Source organism: Loxodonta africana, chromosome 16, assembly GCF_030014295.1.
Source record: "Loxodonta africana isolate mLoxAfr1 chromosome 16, mLoxAfr1.hap2, whole genome shotgun sequence".
NCBI classification, from domain to species: domain Eukaryota; kingdom Metazoa; phylum Chordata; class Mammalia; order Proboscidea; family Elephantidae; genus Loxodonta; species Loxodonta africana.
The window spans coordinates 5,725,705-5,744,280 of NC_087357.1; the positions used below are offsets into that span (position 1 = coordinate 5,725,705).

General features: G+C 52.0%; 1 protein-coding gene across 2 annotated transcripts in view; it reads right to left on the minus strand.

The window, feature by feature from the left end:
• Nucleotides 1-15,555: 15,555 nt before the first annotated feature.
• The window catches only part of GLRX3 (glutaredoxin 3), a 43,242-nt gene continuing 40,221 nt past the window's right edge, over nt 15,556-18,576 (minus strand). For both annotated transcript variants that reach the window (XM_064269163.1, XM_064269164.1), the window contains exon 11: nt 15,556-15,807. In XM_064269163.1, coding sequence (XP_064125233.1) covers nt 15,757-15,807 — 51 coding nt within the window. In that variant the 3' untranslated portion in view covers nt 15,556-15,756. The remainder of the gene's footprint in view (nt 15,808-18,576) is intronic.

Below are 18,576 nucleotides of genomic sequence, written 5' to 3' on the forward strand. Positions count from 1 at the left end.
TATTGCACTTATCTATAATACCTTCACATTTGCCAAGTCAAAGAACACAGAAAGGGAAGCACAATACGTGGGGTACGTCCTGTGTAATGATCTTTGCAGGGAAATGAGAACAAAAGGGTGAGATTCATCTCACTGCCTATTGAAACCTGCAAGAAGCAGGAAAGTGCCCATAACTTTGTGTTTGAAACAAGCACCCTCTTAAATTGGCTTCATAAACCCTTTGTGACCTTCCAGAACTCTCTGGTCAGCAGTTCTGACATGAAATCAAAGTCCTTGAGGAGTCAGTAATATCAGATTCTCAGCATGTCTTCACAGCCTGGTGGGCGGGCCAAGGTTAGAGGCGAGCAGAGGAGGGCCACCACGTCAGGGCCTCTTCCTCCTTCGGCAAGCCGGAGTCTGCAGGCTCCCCGTGGCCCAGGCCAGCCAGCCACTATGAGCAGCTGCTGTGATTGCCCCCTGGCTGGGAACCCAGGGCCAGTCAACAGACGTAGCAGGCACCATGTTCCTGAACACGCACTGAGGCAGTGCCCGGAAATCGCCTAAACCCCAGGCCAACATGGTGTGCGTTCTCACGCTCCACCTCCCCCGTGATGAGGTCCAGCCTGCACTGAGCACCTGCTGTGTGCCACCTGTGCCAGGTTCTGCCGGGTGGCCTCTCACCTGAGAGGGATGAGGTGCGCACTCAGCCTGAGAGCACTTTGAACATGCTAGGAGCAGTAATCAAATTCAAGGCATTGTCACCACTGGTTCTTTAGAAAGTCACTTCCATGTAACTGGTGTCTCTTACTTTAAAAAGAAAGGGAAGTTCACTCCGCTTAAATCTCCAGTGTCATCCCACAATGGCCAGTTGTTCAGAGAAAGGCAGGGAGATCCAGGAAGGGGTGGTCCCGGAGAACACCAGGGCCTAGGGACAGTCCTGGGCCCCATGCTCAGAGATTCAGACAGTCGGCAAACCCTGCTCTTCTGTGTGATGCTGAGGGTGGAGCCCTGGTGGTTCAGTGGTTAAGAGCTCGGCTGCTAACCAAAAGGTTGGCAGTTCCAATCCACCAGCCACACCTTGGAAACCACAGGGGGCAGTTCTACTCTGTCCTATAGGGTTGCTATGCGTCAGAATCGACTTGACGGTAACAGGTTTGGTTTTTTTTTTTTTTGGTTTGCACACATCCAGGGTTGAGAACCTTGAAGCAAGACAACTGCCCAGAAACCAGCTGAGTCCCTGCCAGCCACCCTGGACTGGTGTTCTGAGGTGATGAGTCCAAACAGGTGAGTCCACATCCCACCTCTTGCCTCCAGCCCTCCCTGCCAAAGAAAGCCCAGCCAAGCCTGCTGGTGACCAGCCCAATGTGAGATTTCTTCCAACCTATGGGGTCTACGGCAACCTAATCCAGTCCAGGCTGGCACCACCACCCAGGGGCCCAATCTGGCATCACCCAGGGGCCGTGATACCCCTAGAGGAGGGTGCCCTCATTGAAGCAGAGGCTCAGGCCAGTGGAAGTCCCCTGGGGAAACTGAGGCAGGGGTTGGTCAGCAAGGCCAGAACCAAGAGATATGGCAGAGGGGAGAGGAGAAGCCTAGGAGCTCACCTGCAGGCACCATAACAGTCAGGGCTGGGGAGTCGGAGGCTGGGGAGGGTAGCCTTCAGTCACAGCATCCAGCAGGCAGGGGAGGGAGGGCGGGGCTTCCCAGGGCTGACAGTAACCCTGGAGCTTAAAGAACACTCATCTGCTGGCTGCTTTCTGTACCACTCCTGTAACAAGAGCATTAAAAATAACTTGTGGGAATTATTTTGACTTTCCAGAAGCCCTCTTACAAGGCGACTAATAACATCCTCATAGGAGGTTAACAGTAAGGCGCTTTCGTATATCAGAACCCCATTAAGAGTTAGGAGCGAAAGGCTAATTCCCAGTTCTCCACTGGAAGAGGTTAATTATGCAGTCTGGGGGGTAATTTTTTCTGGGATCATTAGCAACTGGCCAAAGCCACCAGCTAAGTGGGACCGCTTGTCAGTTATGACAAAATGGGGCTGCAGGGACTGCTGAAGGACTTAAGGGTGAGGCAGGATTTGGCAGAAACCCATGCTCTGGCTGAACCTCCTCAGGTTTGCCCTCACCTCCTCACTCTCCCCCTCACCTCCTCAGGTTCACCCTTACCTCCTCCTGATCCATCTTCAGCTCCTCTCCTTGTCACTGCCCTCCTCAGCGCCTCAAGTCTACCCTTACCTTCTCCTGGTTCGCCCTCACCTCCTCCTGGTTCATTCTCACCTCCTTCTGGTTCACCCTCACCTCCTCCTGGTTCACCCTCACCTCCTCCTGGTTCACCCTCACCTCCTCCTGGTTCATCCTCACCTCCTCCTGGTTAACCCTCACCTCCTCGTGGTTCACCCTCAACTCTTCTTGGTTCACCCTCTCCTCTTCCTAGTTCACCCTTGCCAGCAAGGTGACCAGCTTGTCATGGTTTACCAGGACTTCCCTGGTTGGAGCACTAAAACCCCATAGCCCAGGAAGCCCCTCAGTCCCCAGCAAGCCAGGACAGTGGCTGCTCAATTCACCATGTGTCCTTCCTCAGAAGTTGGAGTCATCAGCCCCCACAGTGCTAATTCCTGCCACAGTCCACACCACAGCCACAAACCTTGGGTTCAGTCCAGAGGATTCCTTTGGGTTGGTACAGATATTCTCCGCTAGAAGAGACAAGCTTGATCCCTACAACCATGGACCCATCCCCCACCAGGAACTCAGTGTTGGCTCCACGACATCATCAAGGTTTGCTTTGCGAACACTCGGACTAATGGTGAGATATCTTATATGAGTGCGACCATACAGTATGTTCCCTTTGTGTCTGACTTATATCACTCAGCATCATGTTTCCAACGTCCATCCACATCACTGTATCAGGACTTCATTTCTCATTAAGGCTGAATAACAGTGCGTCGTATGGATGGACCACATTTCGTTTATCCATTCATCTGCTGATGGACACTGGGTTGCTTCCACCTTTGGGCTACTGTGAACAATGGTGTGGTGAACATTGATGTACAAGCATCTGTTTGAGGCCCTGCTTCAGCTCTTTTGGGTGCATACCCAAGAGTGGAATTCCTGGGTCATATGGTACTTTTACTTCTGTGTTTAACTTTTGAGAAGCCACCAAGCTGTTTTCCAGCACCATCTGCTTTGGATGCATGATTTCAGGAGGAGGTGGGCCTTTGGCTGTCCCTATGGGCTGAGAGGAGAAGTACTGGCCCAGGGACACCCAAACCAGTCAGAGTGGGACCCCACCTGGGACCTCATCCTGGGGCATCATTTTTCATTGTATCATGGACTTTTAGAAATGAACAATTAAAAGTTTAAGGATGTTTTTAGAACTAGTCAGATTTTTGTATTTATATTTGTGAAAAGAACATATGGAAGCTGTTTCTACTGTGAGAGGGTGTCTCCGTTAACTCCCCAGGTGCCCCTGGTTCTCTGAGTCTGCAGTGCACGATGCACGTACTTCAGGTGACAACATTGAGCTGCCCTCTCCGTGCCCCGAAGCTCAGGCTTTCCACTAAGAACTAGTGAGATTCTTACCAGGATGTCATCTCACAGCATATTTTTAGGAGGGTTGTTGTTGCGATAAATCTAGCTGTGCCTCAGAAATCTCCAGGTGGAATCTCCTTTCCTGGTCTCCAGCATAAAGATAAAAAAACACCTTTCTCAGAGAGATCCCACAGCTGTTAGAAAGGAACACAAAAATTCCTACAGACCAAAAATGTGGTGTCTTTTTACAATTCCTCTTTTGAGCTATATTTGAAATTGATTATCCACACTTCTGCACAGGTCACTAAACATGTGCCCAGAAAAAGTCGTCATCCCGCTCTCACCTCGGCCGCTGGTGCTGATGCTGGCACTTAGAGAGGAGGGCGGTAACCACCTTGAGCCTGCGGGATGGCCAGAGCAGCTGCCGCCTTTGCCTCTGAACTCTCACGGTGTTCTCTCGGCTCAGTGACCACACAGCAAAGCAAGGGGACTGCGTCCCATTATAATTGTCCACGGGGAAACAGGGAGCATCACTGGCCCTTTCCCAGGATCATTCTTTATGCCAAAGGTCTCAGTCACAAGCAAGAAAGGAATCATTTTCTGATTTTTATTTCCTAATAAAATAAGGATTCTCTGTTCGCACTCAAATTGCCCGTGCCTAGAGAAGAAAGCACTGCTGAGCCGCTGATGGGGGAGGATGTCAGGAGCAGGGGGACTCCCCTCCACGTTCAGGGGCCTCAGGGCCTCTCCACCTGGGGCACGGAGGCAGTGTGGTCAGTGTGGGCTGAAGCCCAGACCACGTCATGCCCCTGGCTCCCAAAAGGGCAGGGCCCAGTCTGCCCCGGAGCCTCCAGCAGGGCGTACGGAGGCTGGACCAGGACCAAGACCACATCAGACAGGTCCAGGGCTTGGCACCTTGAGGTTGGCCTGCTGTGTCAGAGGCTCTGCGGGGTCCTTGTGTGGGCTGCACACATACATGCACTCAACAATATCCTACAGCTGTGGTCCTGTGTAAGCTTCCTCTGGTCACTCCTGAGCGCAGAGCCAGCCACCTCTGCAGGGGACTGGGCACTCCCACCCTGACCTCTCTCTGTCCTCCAATCGATGGCTCTCCACAAAACACATCAGAAATGGGCATGCGTCTTCTCACACACATGCTCACACGTATGTACACACATTCATGCACACACAAGCACACACAAGCACATGCACATATGTGCATGCACACTCCACACACACACACACACATACACACACACGAATGCATGTAAATCTGGAGAAACCTGAAGAGGGTGAGTGGACTGTATCCACGCTGATATTCTGGCTGTGAGTTTGCAAAAGTTTTTGCAGATGTTACTTTGGGGGAAGGGGGTGAGGAGCCCCCGCCCAGGATCTCTCTACTATTTCTTGCCTCTACATGGAACCAACAGTGATCTCAAAATAAACCCTCTCTGAAAGTCCCACTGGCTGGCATATTCCAACAGAATACAGAGCGAGGCAACGCCTGCCGGGACCCATCAAGGAAGACAGGGAGGAGGAAGTGTCGGGGGCAGCACCTGGACCTGCTGGGGCTGGAAAGAAGGGACAGCAGGGATGGGGGTGCCTGCCTGGGGTGTACACAGGCAGAAAAAGGAAGTGGGCATCTCGGGGTCCCCACCGTGCTCTTCCCAAACTCTGGCCTGAATTTCCCCAGAACAGCAGAGGGGGTGGAAATTACCCAAACATAACTTTGACAGGTCATTTGAGCTGGGAACAAGGCTCGTTTTCCAAAATGGTTCTTCCTTCTTTAATTAGAATCCTTTATTAACTGCCAACCTTATACTTTCCCCCAAGATAGACAAGATAATGAACCCTTGTCCATAAGCCCAAGCAGTAGCTGTCCAAAGGGGCTGTGCCCAGCTCAGGAGGTGGTGCCCCCAGGCTCCCATGGATTGGCAGGAGTCACACAACCCCGGGACAACTGAGAACATTGCCCCACAGGTGCCTGCAGCCCACTGCCCTGGTAAAGCCACATCACCCTCTGGCACCATCGGTACCACGGGCCAGCAAAGGGCAGAGAGGCGCTGGGCTCAGGGGGCACCTCGGGGCCTGGGCAACACCTACTCACTCCTGCAGCCTGAGGCCTGGAGCCGGGGCCTCTGGCAGTTTTGGGTCAGTCGAGCAAGGACACTGAGTGGGGCAGGTTTGGAATGACAGCAGGAGCCACACCTGTGTGGATGCTGGGGCAGGGAGGAAGGACAGACACAGCCAGAGCGGCCAGCATCCCCTGCCCACTCCCACCCCTCCCCCTGCCTCGCCCCTCCTCCTGCTCCACCCCACCTCTCGGCCAGCTCTTGGGCAGCCGCTGCCGCCACCACCCCCACCACCACCACCTGGGCGCCGTGGCGGCCCCCATGTGCAACTCCCTTGGGTGCTGGCCTTCAGGGTCCAGCAGAGCAAAAGGTCAGGGGCTCCCCCACTCTGCTGGGGGTCCCTCGGCCCTGCTCCCCAGAAACCCTCGCTGCCCAGGCTCGGCCGGCCCCCCAGGGTCCCAAGCACGGGTGCGGGGTCACCTGCTGGACCACACCTCTCAGCCCAGCAGTGGCTCCGGGCTGTCGGAGGGGCAAGGGGGCGGCCCCCTGGAGCAGACCCTGTGGGTCGGCACCCAGCTCCCCAGTCCGCGAAAGTGAGGCCGTGGGGGCTCCGTCAGCACCGGAATCCATTTCCTGCTGTGGACAGTGAGGCGGCAGCTGCGCCAAGCCCACAGGCAGGAAGAAGAGCTAATCACGTGCTACGTGGTGGTCTCAGTGACGTCCGCGGCAGCTGTGCGGCGCCCGCCCTAGAACCTGCCGGCTCCGTATTCTGCAGGGAACGGGGAGAAGGCCAAGCGCCCCGGGACAACCCCACGCGCGCACACACAGCAGGCCCCTCCCATGAGGGCGCACACGCCCGGGGCCCCCCCGCGCGCGCACGCGCAGCCCCCTCCCAAGCTTGTGCACACGCAGCAGCCCCCTCCCTCGCGTGCTCGGGACTCCGCCGCGGGCGCCGGGGCTCCGCGGTCCTCGCGCGCCTCCTGGCGCCCGGCGTCAGTCCCTGCAGGCGGCGCAGCCCGACCGAGAGCGGTGCGCAGCGCCCTCACGTGGATACCCGCCGTCACTGCGCCCGGGCTCCGCACCCACGTGGCGGTCCCTGGGGCGGATGGGGAGCCTAGACCCCGCAGGGCAGGACCGGTCCGGGCCGGGGACCTTGAGCCGTTGTTTCTCCTCGCGAGGACCGAGTCCTGCGCGGCCAGGAGCTGGTGCGCAGGATGGCTTCAGTGATCAGCCAGGCGAGGGATTGGGGGAGCGGGGTTCCTCGCGGGCCTGGGGTCCCGGGTCCCTGCCTGGAGGGTACCGCGCTGTCGCCGGCCCTGGCTGCAGCGATGCTTCGGGCGGTGCTGCAGGGAGCGGGCACCCACGTCTGCGCGGCTGGGGCAGGACAGGCAGGTCGGCCTCTCCGGGGGCACCCTGCCGGCGCGGACCCCACCGCCACTCCAGTGCGCACCCTAAGGCGAGGGGGGCGTTGGCGGGGGCTGGAAGAGGGCTCGGGCGTCGGACCGGGCGTCCACACGTGCATCCTGGACCTTTTTCGACAGGGAACGGGACACTGAGGGCGGGGAAGAGGGGGCAAAGGGGGACAATCTTTCAGGCCACTTTAAAAAAAAAAAAAAAAAGGCTGCGGAGACGACTGGCCTCAGGCCAACCCCGTGAGTGTCAGTGTAGAACGCAGGGTTTTCCATGGGGCCAGAGGCTAGCTGAGGTTTGCAGGTATGGCGCCGCCCTGGGGGCCGCTCGTGGGGTGCGGGTGGGCACTGAGCAGCCTGTTAACCTCGGCAGTTCCCATCCCCAGCTGTGAGAGATCGTTCAGCAAGTTAAAACTAATGCTCTCGTGTTTGAGAGCTCCCAACGGCCAAGGCAGACTGTGTGATCTTGCTCTGCTGTGCAGAAAGAGAAGAAACAGAAAAAAATGACTTTGAGCACATCATAGACCTGTTTTTCTCGTGAAAACAAGGAAGGTGCAGCTGTAATTTTCGTGTGGCGCCATAATGTGTTAAGTCAAAGATGAACCAACTTGGCTTGTATTTTTGAGCTGATATTAGAGTACACTTATCTAAAGGAGGGGTGTCAGCTGAAGAGGCGGAGGGGGGAGGGGGCATTTGCCTGCCCCCAGGTGCAGTCTAAGGGGGAGCCATTCAGGATGTGAAATAACATTCCAAGGCGCCACAAATATGAAAGGTGCCTGAGGCAGACGGACAAGAGGGGGTCCGCGTTTCTGCTGGCACATCGCTGCTATCCACCTTAAAATTGGAGGGGTGCAACTTAAGAGATTGCCCGTGGGCGCTCCTTACCCTTTCTGCACCCTGGACGGTTTGGACAGGGGTGTGATTTCAGTGCTTGCCATAGTAGGCACTATATTCTGAAGAGACACCTCTGTCAATGGCTGATCTTTTGGGAGCAGATCACCAGGCCTTTCTTCCTGGCCTCTGGGTGGGTTCCTTTCCACGAGTAGCCCAGCGCTTGGCCATTTGCACCACCCAGTGACTCCTCCAGGTCACCAGCAGGGTGTTTGTTGAGGCTGGAGGAGAGAGCAGTGTTAACATGCTGGGTGCCTGACTTAGGACTCATGTCTGACACAGGATGAGGGTCCCCACTTGAACTCCTGCTCCACAGGTGCATGTGGGCTGCTCCCCAGGCCACCCATGCACGACCTGGCCCCCCTGGAGCCCTGGAAAGCAGAGCTTCCTCCAGGACCCCAAGCTCCATGCCCCAAGAGGGGGGGCTCACCCCTGACAGCACCCTTCAGGCAGAGCTCCCTGTCACCCCACCCCGGCCCTGCTCCCCACTTACTGTCTGGGAGGAGCACGGGGCGAGGGGCCTGCTTTGAACCTGGCCGTAGCTCTCACTAGCTAGGCACATGTCCTTGCTGAACTTTTAAGCCTGCTTCCCTCAAGGGCTCGCAGCAGAGCCTGACCCTCCACACGGCGCTGCCCACATGCTCATCAGTGTTCTATATCCTAGGAAGCAGGAAGCTGGTCCTGGCCCCTACCTCCTGCAACAGCACCCATCCACAGCCAGCTCCCCACCCTGACAGTGCCCCTGCCACCCAGAGGAGCCAAGTCATGGACTCCACATCCCACGTGGCAGCTGGAGGACAAAACTGGATCCGGGCCACACCAGGCCAAATCCTCACTCCACCGGGTACCAGCTGTGACCTGGAGCAGTTCGCTTAGCCTCTCCATGCCTGTTTCCCCGTCTGTGAACCAGGGCTGATACCAGCACCTGCCTCATAGGGTTGTAGAGATTTTAAAGGAATCAATACAGGGCCTGGCACACAGGCACCAGGGGAAGCTACCCCGGCAGGAAGGTGTACAGAATGAGGGGTCCCAGATGACACACAGCCCAACCACTTGGAGGGTGACTGGTGGGTGCTGCTGGTGCAGTTGGACAAAGACTCACTAGGAGGTAGTGGTCATGACTGTTCAACAACCTTCAGGAGAGAACAGGGGCCAGCTGTGACCCACATCACCCTCCAATCACCCTAACGTAGGGCAGGCTTCACAGGCCCGCGTTCGGAGGGCCCCACACCAAGTTGAATTGTTAAGCTTTGACTTTGAACTCATGTGCGGTGGGTGAAGCCCCCGGGATGGTGGAGTGGCCATGAGCAGAGGCTGGTGCAGGGAGTATGCCCTCCACACTCCTTCCACCTCATCCGCACGCAGCCCTGGTGACGCTGGATGTCCATTCCTTGGGCCCTGGAGTCCTGTGAAATTACCCGTTTTGGTGAATGAGGCCTCGGTAAGCTATGCCAATTTGCACCCATTTCTTAGAAATCAGCATCTTCAATGTCTATAAAAAACTGAATCTCTCTGCCTCCCCTCCGAAAACAAACTCTTATTAGGGAAAAAAGGTTTTAATTTGGTAACAAGTCCCAATTGTCAATTTTAGGAAAACTGATTGTAATTTAGAAATTAAATTAGAAATGTTTCATATTTAAGGCTTAGGCTTTTAACTTCTGACTTGCCCACTGGGAGAGGCCTTTGTGTGTAGAGTAGGTCCCCGGGTTACGAACGTCCGACTTAAGGACTTGTACTGCCCTTTAACGTAAATTTGAAACAACTGAGTCCGACTAACAACACGCGTAGCTTTTAAATCACTGAACAGCTTCAGGCCTTTTCTTGCCCGAAAGTAAGGCTAAAGAAGAACCGTCTGCACTTACAATGCCTGAAGACACCCCCAGGAACGCATCGCTCGTAACCGGGGGACTGCCTGTGATTCTTCCCGTTGAGGCAGGTAAGGCTACCAGGGCCGCGTGCTCCCAAGGTGCTGCCGTTTCCCTTCAGGATTAAGTAAGCTTATTTTCATATCTAGAAACTAGTTTCCTTTAAATGAAGTGATTAAAATGGGATTTTCTAATTATAAAAATATGCTTACTCTTTTTAAAAAAGCAAGTGATGTTAAGACGGCCGACAAGGCCCACGGGCCTGGATGGACGCCGTGAGCAGAGCCGGGGCGCCCCCTGGTGACCGCGGGCGGCTCTGCAAGGCTCCCCTGTCCCAGGAGAGGCCCGATCGCGGAGCAGGCAGGCAGAGCAGCCCGCAAGGGACATTTACATCATCACAGCACGTTCCAACACAGGTACCCACCTGGCCTCCTCAGATAAAACCTCCCGCTTCAGAAAGTAAACAAGCAGCGAAGACAGCAGTCCAGCTGCAGTGGGTGGGTCTAACTGCCCTCCCTAAAGCACAGGAAGGTGCCACTGTCCTGGCAAGTCACTGCAGCTTCACATCGCAGGTGGGAAAAGAAAACCAGCTGCTGTCGAGCTGACCCTGACTCACGGGAACCCCGTGTGTCAGAGAACAACCGTGCGCCACAGGTGTTCAGTGGCTGATTTTTCAGTAGATTGCCAGGCCCTTCTTCTGAGGGGCTTCTGGGTGCATCAGCCATGTGTGGCACCCAGACGGCCTCATCACTAGTACACTGTTGTGTGCCATCGAGTCGATTTCCACTCATAGCAACCCCACGTGACAGAGTAAAACTGTCTCATAGGGTTTCCTAGGCTGTAATCTTTATGGGAGCAGATTGACAGGTCTTTTCTCCTACAGAATGGCTGGTGGGTTTGAACCACCAACCTTTTGGTTAGCAGCTGAGCGCTTAACCATCGTGCCACCAGGGCTCCCACATCACTGGTACGAAGCCTGTTTAAAGCCACAGCCCTTTAACGGCGAGACATGGTGGTCAGGGCAAGCTTCGCGTTTGGGAGTTCTATAGTCTTGGACAAACTCCCAGCTGTAAGCCTTTGGCTGAGCCCTGAGCAGGTTCCTTTGTATCTCCTCCCCAGTCCCTCGTCTACAAGTACCCCTACCTAACTCCTGTCGTGGTTTTACTTTTTCTTACCATTTTTGAATACAAAGCAAAATCAGAGGAGGAAAAAACTGAAAAGCAGCAAAAACAGCAGCCCATTCCCACAGGCTCTGTCCCCCTCCCTGGCAGCAGTTCCTTTCAGTCACGTGAACCCACAAATCAGGAGTAGTTACTGGCTGTTCCTGTCTGAGGGCCCTTCTGGGTCCTACTTAACAGGCACTTTCTAGAAGGGCAGAAACCCTGGTGGCGTAGTGGTTAAGTGCTATGGCTGCTAACCAAAGGGCTGGCAGTTCAAATCTGCCAGGCGCTCCTTGGAAACTGTATGGGGCAGTTCTATTCTGTCCTATAGGGTTGCTATGAGTCGGAATCGACTCGACGGCACTGGGTTTCGTTTTGGTTTGGGTTTCTAGAAGGGCCGTCTTGACAGTGTAGGTTTGGTTTTCCAAGGGTAACAGGCAAACGAGGTCACATGCAGCTACCCTCCCCGAGGGATTACAGCCAGCACTGCCCAGATGTAGCTGCTTTTACCTGTCCATGCCCTCCAGGGTGCTGAGATCACGTCCACTTGGAAACCCCTAGCAGAGTGCGGTGGAGGGAGCTGGTGGCCGGCAGAGTGGCGACGTGGGGGCTGGCCCTCGGGAGTGCATGAATGCCACTCTGACCCGAGGGGCCAGCTCCTCCATCCACACACCCGGTGGCACCTAACCCTCGTTCCTCCAAAACCTCTCACACCTACACGCAGCACCGCCCGCAGGTCCCTCTCACCACACCCCCATGCCCAGGACACAATGTCAGCTTTCCTTGTGAGCTGGGCCGGGCTCCAAGTGCCAGGTACCAACTGTCTCTAGGACCTGTAGGTGGCAGAGGGGACTTCATGTGGGCAAAACGTTACCAAAATGGCAGGCTCGATCACAAACCCTTTCACGAAGTGTCTGTTGTTGGGAAACTGGGTCGCGGGTGCCTGTGAAATTCGAAGTTCCCCCAGGCCCAACAACTGTGTACTTTGCTTCCTAAAACCCACCTTGGAGAGGATAGCTATGAACCAGTCTGCACAAGCACTCTCCCGAGCTTCCCCGTGGAAGACGATAAAACAAACAGGCTGCACAGTCAGCCCGCCACACCTGGAGTCCACGGCACCGGCAACTATCAGAATCCAGGAGGAAAAGAGGATGAACTTGTGCAGGACACGGTGACCAGTCCCTGCAAACGCTGAACGCTCAACCATGATTCAAACCCTGACGCTCAACAGACGTGTCACCGATGTCTGCCACACAAAGGTCAGGCAAGGCCTTCAAAGGTACGAACCACATTACATCCTCAGAGCAACCACCTCTGGCCAGAGCAGTACTTCCACATGGGGTGGCCAAAGTAATTCTAGAGAACACACAGTAAGCATTTCTGTTCAAAGTTACCCATTTTGTTTATTTGAATGAAATTGCGGGGCCGGGGGGAGCCCTAGCAAATCAAATCTAAAAAAGATATTCTTGCTTGGGATGTTGTTGTTAGGTGCCATCAAGTCACTTCCAATGCATTGTGACCCTTTGTATGACAGGAAAAAGCACTGCCCGGTCCTGCGCCATCCTCACAATGGTTATGCTTGAGCCCACTGTTGCAGCCACTGTGTCAATTCATCTCATCGAGGGTCTTCCTTTTTCGCTGGCCCTCCACTTAACCAAGCATGATGTTTTTCTCCAGGGACTGATCCCTCCTGACAACATGTCCAAAGTACGTGAGACAAAGTCTCACCATCCTTGCTTCCACAGAGCATCATGGTTGTACTTCCTCCAAGACAGATTTGTTCCTTCTTTTGGCACTCCATGGTACCTTGAATATTCTTCGCCACCACCACAATTCAAAAGCATCGATTATTCCTCACCTCCCTAATTCATTGTCCAGCTTTCACATGTATGTGAGGCAACTGAAAACACCATGGCTTGGGTCAGGTGCACCTTTGTCTTCAAGCTGACATCTTGCTTTTCAACACTTGAAAGAGGTCTTCTGCAGCAGATCTGCCCAATGTGAGATGTATCTTTTGATTTTCTGACTGCTGTTTCAATGGGTATTGGTTGTGGATCCAAGTAAAATGAAATCTTTGACAACTTCGATCTTTTCTCCACTTATCATGATGTTGCTCTTGGTCCAGTTGTGAGAATTTTTGTTTTATGTTGAGGCATAATCCATACTAGAGGCTGTGGTCTTTGATCTTCATCAGTAAGTGCTTCAAGTCCTCTTCACTTTCAGCAAGCAAGGTTGTGTCATCTCCATAACACAGGTTGTTAATGAGTCTTCCTCCAAACCTGATGCGCCAATCTTCTTCATACAGTCCAGCTCTGGGATTACTTGCTCAGCGTACAGATTGAATAGGTATGAAGAGATACAACCCTTCCGGATACACCTTTCCTGACTTTAAATGCATCGTTATCCCTTTGTTCTGTTTGAGCGACTGCCTCTTGATCTATGTACAGGCTCCTTGTGAGCACGATTAAGTGTTCTGGAATTCCCATTCTTCGCAGTGTTATCCATAATTTGTTGTGATCCACAGTCGGATGCCTTTGCATAGTCAATAAAACACAGGTAAACATCTTCCTGGTATTCTCTGCTTTCAGCCAAGATTGATCTGACATCAGCAATGATATCGCTGGTTCCCCGACCTCTTCTGAATACGGCTTGAATTTCTGGCAGTTCCCTGTCAATATACTGCTGCAGCCATTTTTGAATGATCTTCAGCAAAAGTTTACTTGCGTGTGATATTACTGATATTGTTCTATACTTTCTGCATTCGGTTGGATCACCTTTCTTGGGAACAGCCATAAATATGGATCTCTTCCAGTCCACTGGCCAGGTAGCTGTCTCCCAAATTTCTTGGCATAGATGAATGAGCACTCCCAGCACTGCATCTGTTTGTTGAAACATCTTAGTTGATATTCCGTCAATTGCTGGCACCTTGTTTTTCGCAAATGCCTTCAGAGCAGCTTGAACTTCTTCCTTCAGTACCATCAGCTCCTGATCATATGCTACCTCTTGAAATGTTGGAACGTCGACTAATTCTTTTTGGTATAACGACTCTGTGTATTCCTTCCATCTTTTTTGATGCTTCCTGTATGGCTTAATATTTTCCCCATAGAATCTTTCACTATTGCAACTCGAGGCTTGAGTCTTTTCTTCAGTTCCTTCAGCCTGAGAAACGCCGAGCATGTTCTTCCCTTTTGGTTTTCTATCTCCAGCTCTTTGCACATATAATACTTTGTCTTCTTGAGCTGCCCTTTGTCATCTTCTGCACAGCACTTTTACTTCATCATTTCTTCTTTTCTCTTTAGCTACTTGATGTTCAAGAGCAAGTTGCAGAGTCTCTTCTGTACATCCATTTGGTCTTTTCTTTCTTTCCTGTCTTTTTAATGAAATAAGGTGATGTTAAAAGGCTCACCTGGTAGAAAAAACAAGAGGTGGCACATGCGGACAGAACAAAAACCCTGAGAGCAAGAAGAAATGACTCACATCTAGGGTGAGAAAACTGTGGGCCCCTGCCCCATGACTGACCCACACCCCTCAAGCCACCAGATTCAGGAAATTTCAGCTACAATTCCATTTTCATTTTGCATTTTAAACATTTACTCATACCAAGACTTTCATTTTAAATTAAAAAAAAAAAAGGTCTCATGGACCAGTGCCCCAAAGAGTCCCACGTAATTACACACAGTGGCCGTGAAGCCCAGCAGGAAGGGCCCTCAGGACTCCCAGCAGGCAGTAGGAGGCCACGCCCGGCTCCCTGACCAGGACAGGAAGCCCTCTCCTCCCTCCAGCCACGCCGAGCAGGACAGCATGACACTGAGAAGCCTGCACGAGAGCTGCACGCACCCGCCTCTGCTGTCACCGACTCTGTATCGCTTTCCTCACCACCTCCAGGCACCGTCACAGAGCCTTGATCCCCGAGACCAACACCTAGGACGATTTACTGAGGATAATACGTACCCCACACAGGTACCCAAAAGTCCAGAGAACTACAGAGGTGGACACAGCCACCCTGCTTAGGACACACATAACAGACACCTCAGAGAGCAAACCCTCATTAAATATAGTTGAGATTCAGGGTCAAAAACACTGTGGAAATTTTCATGGGCCCTAGACTGTTCTCGAGGTCTCTGAAGGGCTAAATCAGCACTTCTTTACGATGATTAAGTAAGCTGAGATGCTTAAGACAAACTGACAACTTTCCTGCCCCTTGTCTCAGCTACCGTTCTTTTAGGTGTTATAAAAATGCCTGCTGCAACATGCTTGATGGGAAATCACTTTCTCTCAGATAGTTCCTGGTAGTGACCCACACGACTGGTGCTTTCTGAAACAAGTCTCCGGCTTTGCAGACACTTCTACATTGCCTTCCCAAATCCATCAGTGCCAAGTTCAGGGGCACAATCAAAACAGGGCTGTCAGATGAGTTTTCCACAGCTGTAAAGAGATCTTTCAGCCAGTGAGGGGCGCCATTGGGCTGGCGAGAGCTGTTGTGGACGACAGAAGGCATCATAGTTCTCCATGTAGTGAACGCTGTCAATTTCTTAATTGCTACAAGCTGCTCACATATTATAAAAAAACAAGAGCGTTAAAGTGAGTTAATTACAGTAACTGTATATTTAACATCACTGTAAAGATACACTTCTTTACACAATTACTTTCAATTGAATTTGAAGAGGTTTATTGCATTCTATTTTTGGTGGAAAAAAATGTAACATACATTTAGCACAACCTTGTAAACTACACAAAGCGACAAGAAGCACCTTCGACTCCTAGTCCACTTCTGAGGACTAAATCATGAACTGCTCCACTGTAATCCAGTACTTCTGGCAATACTTGGGCACCAAGGTTAACGTGTATTAATTTTCTCCTCTCAGTATAGGCAGCAATTCACCATTTTCTTTCAGCTCCTAAAAAGAATAAATAACATCTATGTATATAATTTATGTATATGTATGTACATATTGTATATGTATAAAATGAAGACATCTAAACAATTACAGCTTGAATGTACACATAAAAATCAAAACATCTTGCACTGAAATGCTAGTCTACCTCAGTGCTAGACACTCAAACTACACCATAAACACTGAGTACACCATCAGATTACAAAGTTAAAGCAAAAAAGGTTTTCTAAAACCAACAGATTCTTTAGCATTAGCAAACACAGCAACGGGATCTAAACAACGAACCCAATTTAAAGCAGAGCAATAAACAGAAAAAAGGTTTTCAGTGACAGGCAAATACCCAAGTTGAAGGAAGATGCCAGGTAACAGTAACCGCCCACTCCAAGGTAATGCGCGTGGTTCCTGCCCCCTCTCACAGGTGAGCAAGATGACTTCCATATGGCAACCCAACCTGGCCACACGTCTGTGCCTCAGGAAAAACCACAGCCCTTGCAAGATGTGAGGACCGGAAACCGTTACAGAAAGACATAATAACACCGAAACAGAGATATGGCCCCAAAGAGCTATCACTAGGTAATCAAAACTGCAGGGCAGGTTCTACAGTTTTTGTGCTTATTTTAGATTTAAAATGTGGAGTACAGCCATCAAGTTTACAATATGATAATAAAGGATAAATAAGATTTTCTAGTTTAATATAATTCAATGTTGCATTTGGGTTATGACTAAGCAGCATAAATATTAATGGGTAAAACCATTAAAATCTACACCACCTACTCTCTGGATTAATCCCAAATAGGCATGATTCTGCCATACAAAAACTCAGATAACTCACAGTAACGTCCTGGGACCTCCCAGGACTTTTCTGAGCAGGTAATTCAGAAGGCAGCAGGCCCCGCAGCTGGGCGGAGAGCCAGGCGGCCCTCAGTACAACCTGAACTCAAGGTCTCACCGGGGGTGGGGCCAAAAACAACTGGGCTAACTGTTCCATGTCTGCGTTTCCTCTCCTACTGATTGAGACCCTCTCTGTCTCAGGTTACTGCAAGGAGTCCTCGAAGCAGTGTACTTGGCACATCGCAAGAGATTATACCTCAGCAGTTGTCTTCATCATCCCTGTCACCGACGTGAGCCAGCGGCTTCCACAGCAACCTGGCATGACTGGCCTGAAAATCCTAAACAGCCTGTTTCCAGTACAAACACTGCCACATCAGAAGTGAGCGGCTCACTCCTCAAAGGTTAACGCACTGAGTGCGCCATCAAGAACGCCATCGCTCTCTGGACACCTGAACAACTGGGTCACTGAGTCATTCATTCATTCACTCAGTCATTTGCAAGAGGGTTAACCCTCTGGAACATCCCCAGTGCTCTAACTGAAGACCATGAACTGCACTCTGCAAGAAACAAGCCAAAATGGCCACGTCAGTGCCGTTCCCACTTACCTTCTCAAGAAAAATGCCAGCAGTCTTTCACACATTGCCTAAAGTGCACATTCTAGCAGGTGAACAGAAAAAGTCATCCACCACCCTGTTACAGACCTAAAATGAACCTACCCAGGCAGCTTATTTTTAGAATTAAATGAGATTTATGAATTGCGACTTCCCAAGAGTTAGCAATAGCGAAGGCACAGGCTATAAACACTCAAGATGAGAACAGGCTCAAGAGTATTTGGCGTTTGGAGACTGCGTCTTATAAAAATAAAAAATGTATATAAAGTAACAAATGCAGATCTATTTTTGTTGCTCCAGGGCTATTCAAAAGCTACTCTGTTACACCTTTTTCCTCCAGGAATGAAACCATTTACTAGGGAAAAAGCCTGCCCATTTGTTCAGCAAGAGTGACGACAAACCTAGAACCCCGCAGGCGACCAAACCTAAAGATGCAAACACAGGATACAACTGCCTCCGCAGGAAAGGGCTCCCTCCTGTCTCCTAAAACCTCCTGTCCAAAGTACTGAGGCTTCCTGGGTGCTGGGCAGAGCTCCCCGCCTTACCAAAGGGCTCCCTCCTGTCTCCTAAAACCTCCTGTCCAAAGTACTGAGGCTTCCTGGGTGCTGGGCAGAGCTCCCCGCCTTACCAAAGCAGGTGTTAACACGCATTTAGCAACACAACTAAGAGGACAAGGACTCACTACCCCGCTCTCCACCTGCTCTCTACATCAAAGGTCGGAGGTTTGACCTCTAACCCACCACATAAGATGAGGGCCTGCAGACACCTCCATACTGGCCGCCCCGCCTCCCCGGGCAGCCTGTTGTGACAGTGCATGCCTCTCGGGTGAGCCTGGCCCTCCCACTCAGCCCCTCTCCTGAGCCCACCCACCCCACCCTCCTGCCTACCCACCCCACCCTCCTGCCCACCACAGCATGAGGCAGGGACACTGACTGAAGTTACAGTCTCCCTCCTGCTGTGGGCTAACCAATAAGCCACGAGCAAACAGGTGCTCACAAGTAAGGCTGCCCTAAGTTCTAGACTTCAAATCCTACAAGAAAAGCCACGTCCGTTTAAAACTCAGTGAGAATTTACGTAACACAAACCACCAAAGATGTAAATTGACACCTTTCATCCATCTATACAGCCATCCAACAAAAGGGCCACGAAGGAGCCAAGAATGTACGAGAAACAGCATCTTCTCCGAAGGCGCTGCCATCTGCAGAGTAACAGCACTTTCTGGCAGCTGAAACCTGAAGAGGCACGTGGAGAGGACCTCAAGCAGTCTATCTTTGGGACATAGGGTGCTGAGTCAGGGCCCCCCTGCCGGGTCACTCTGAGCCTCCGTCCC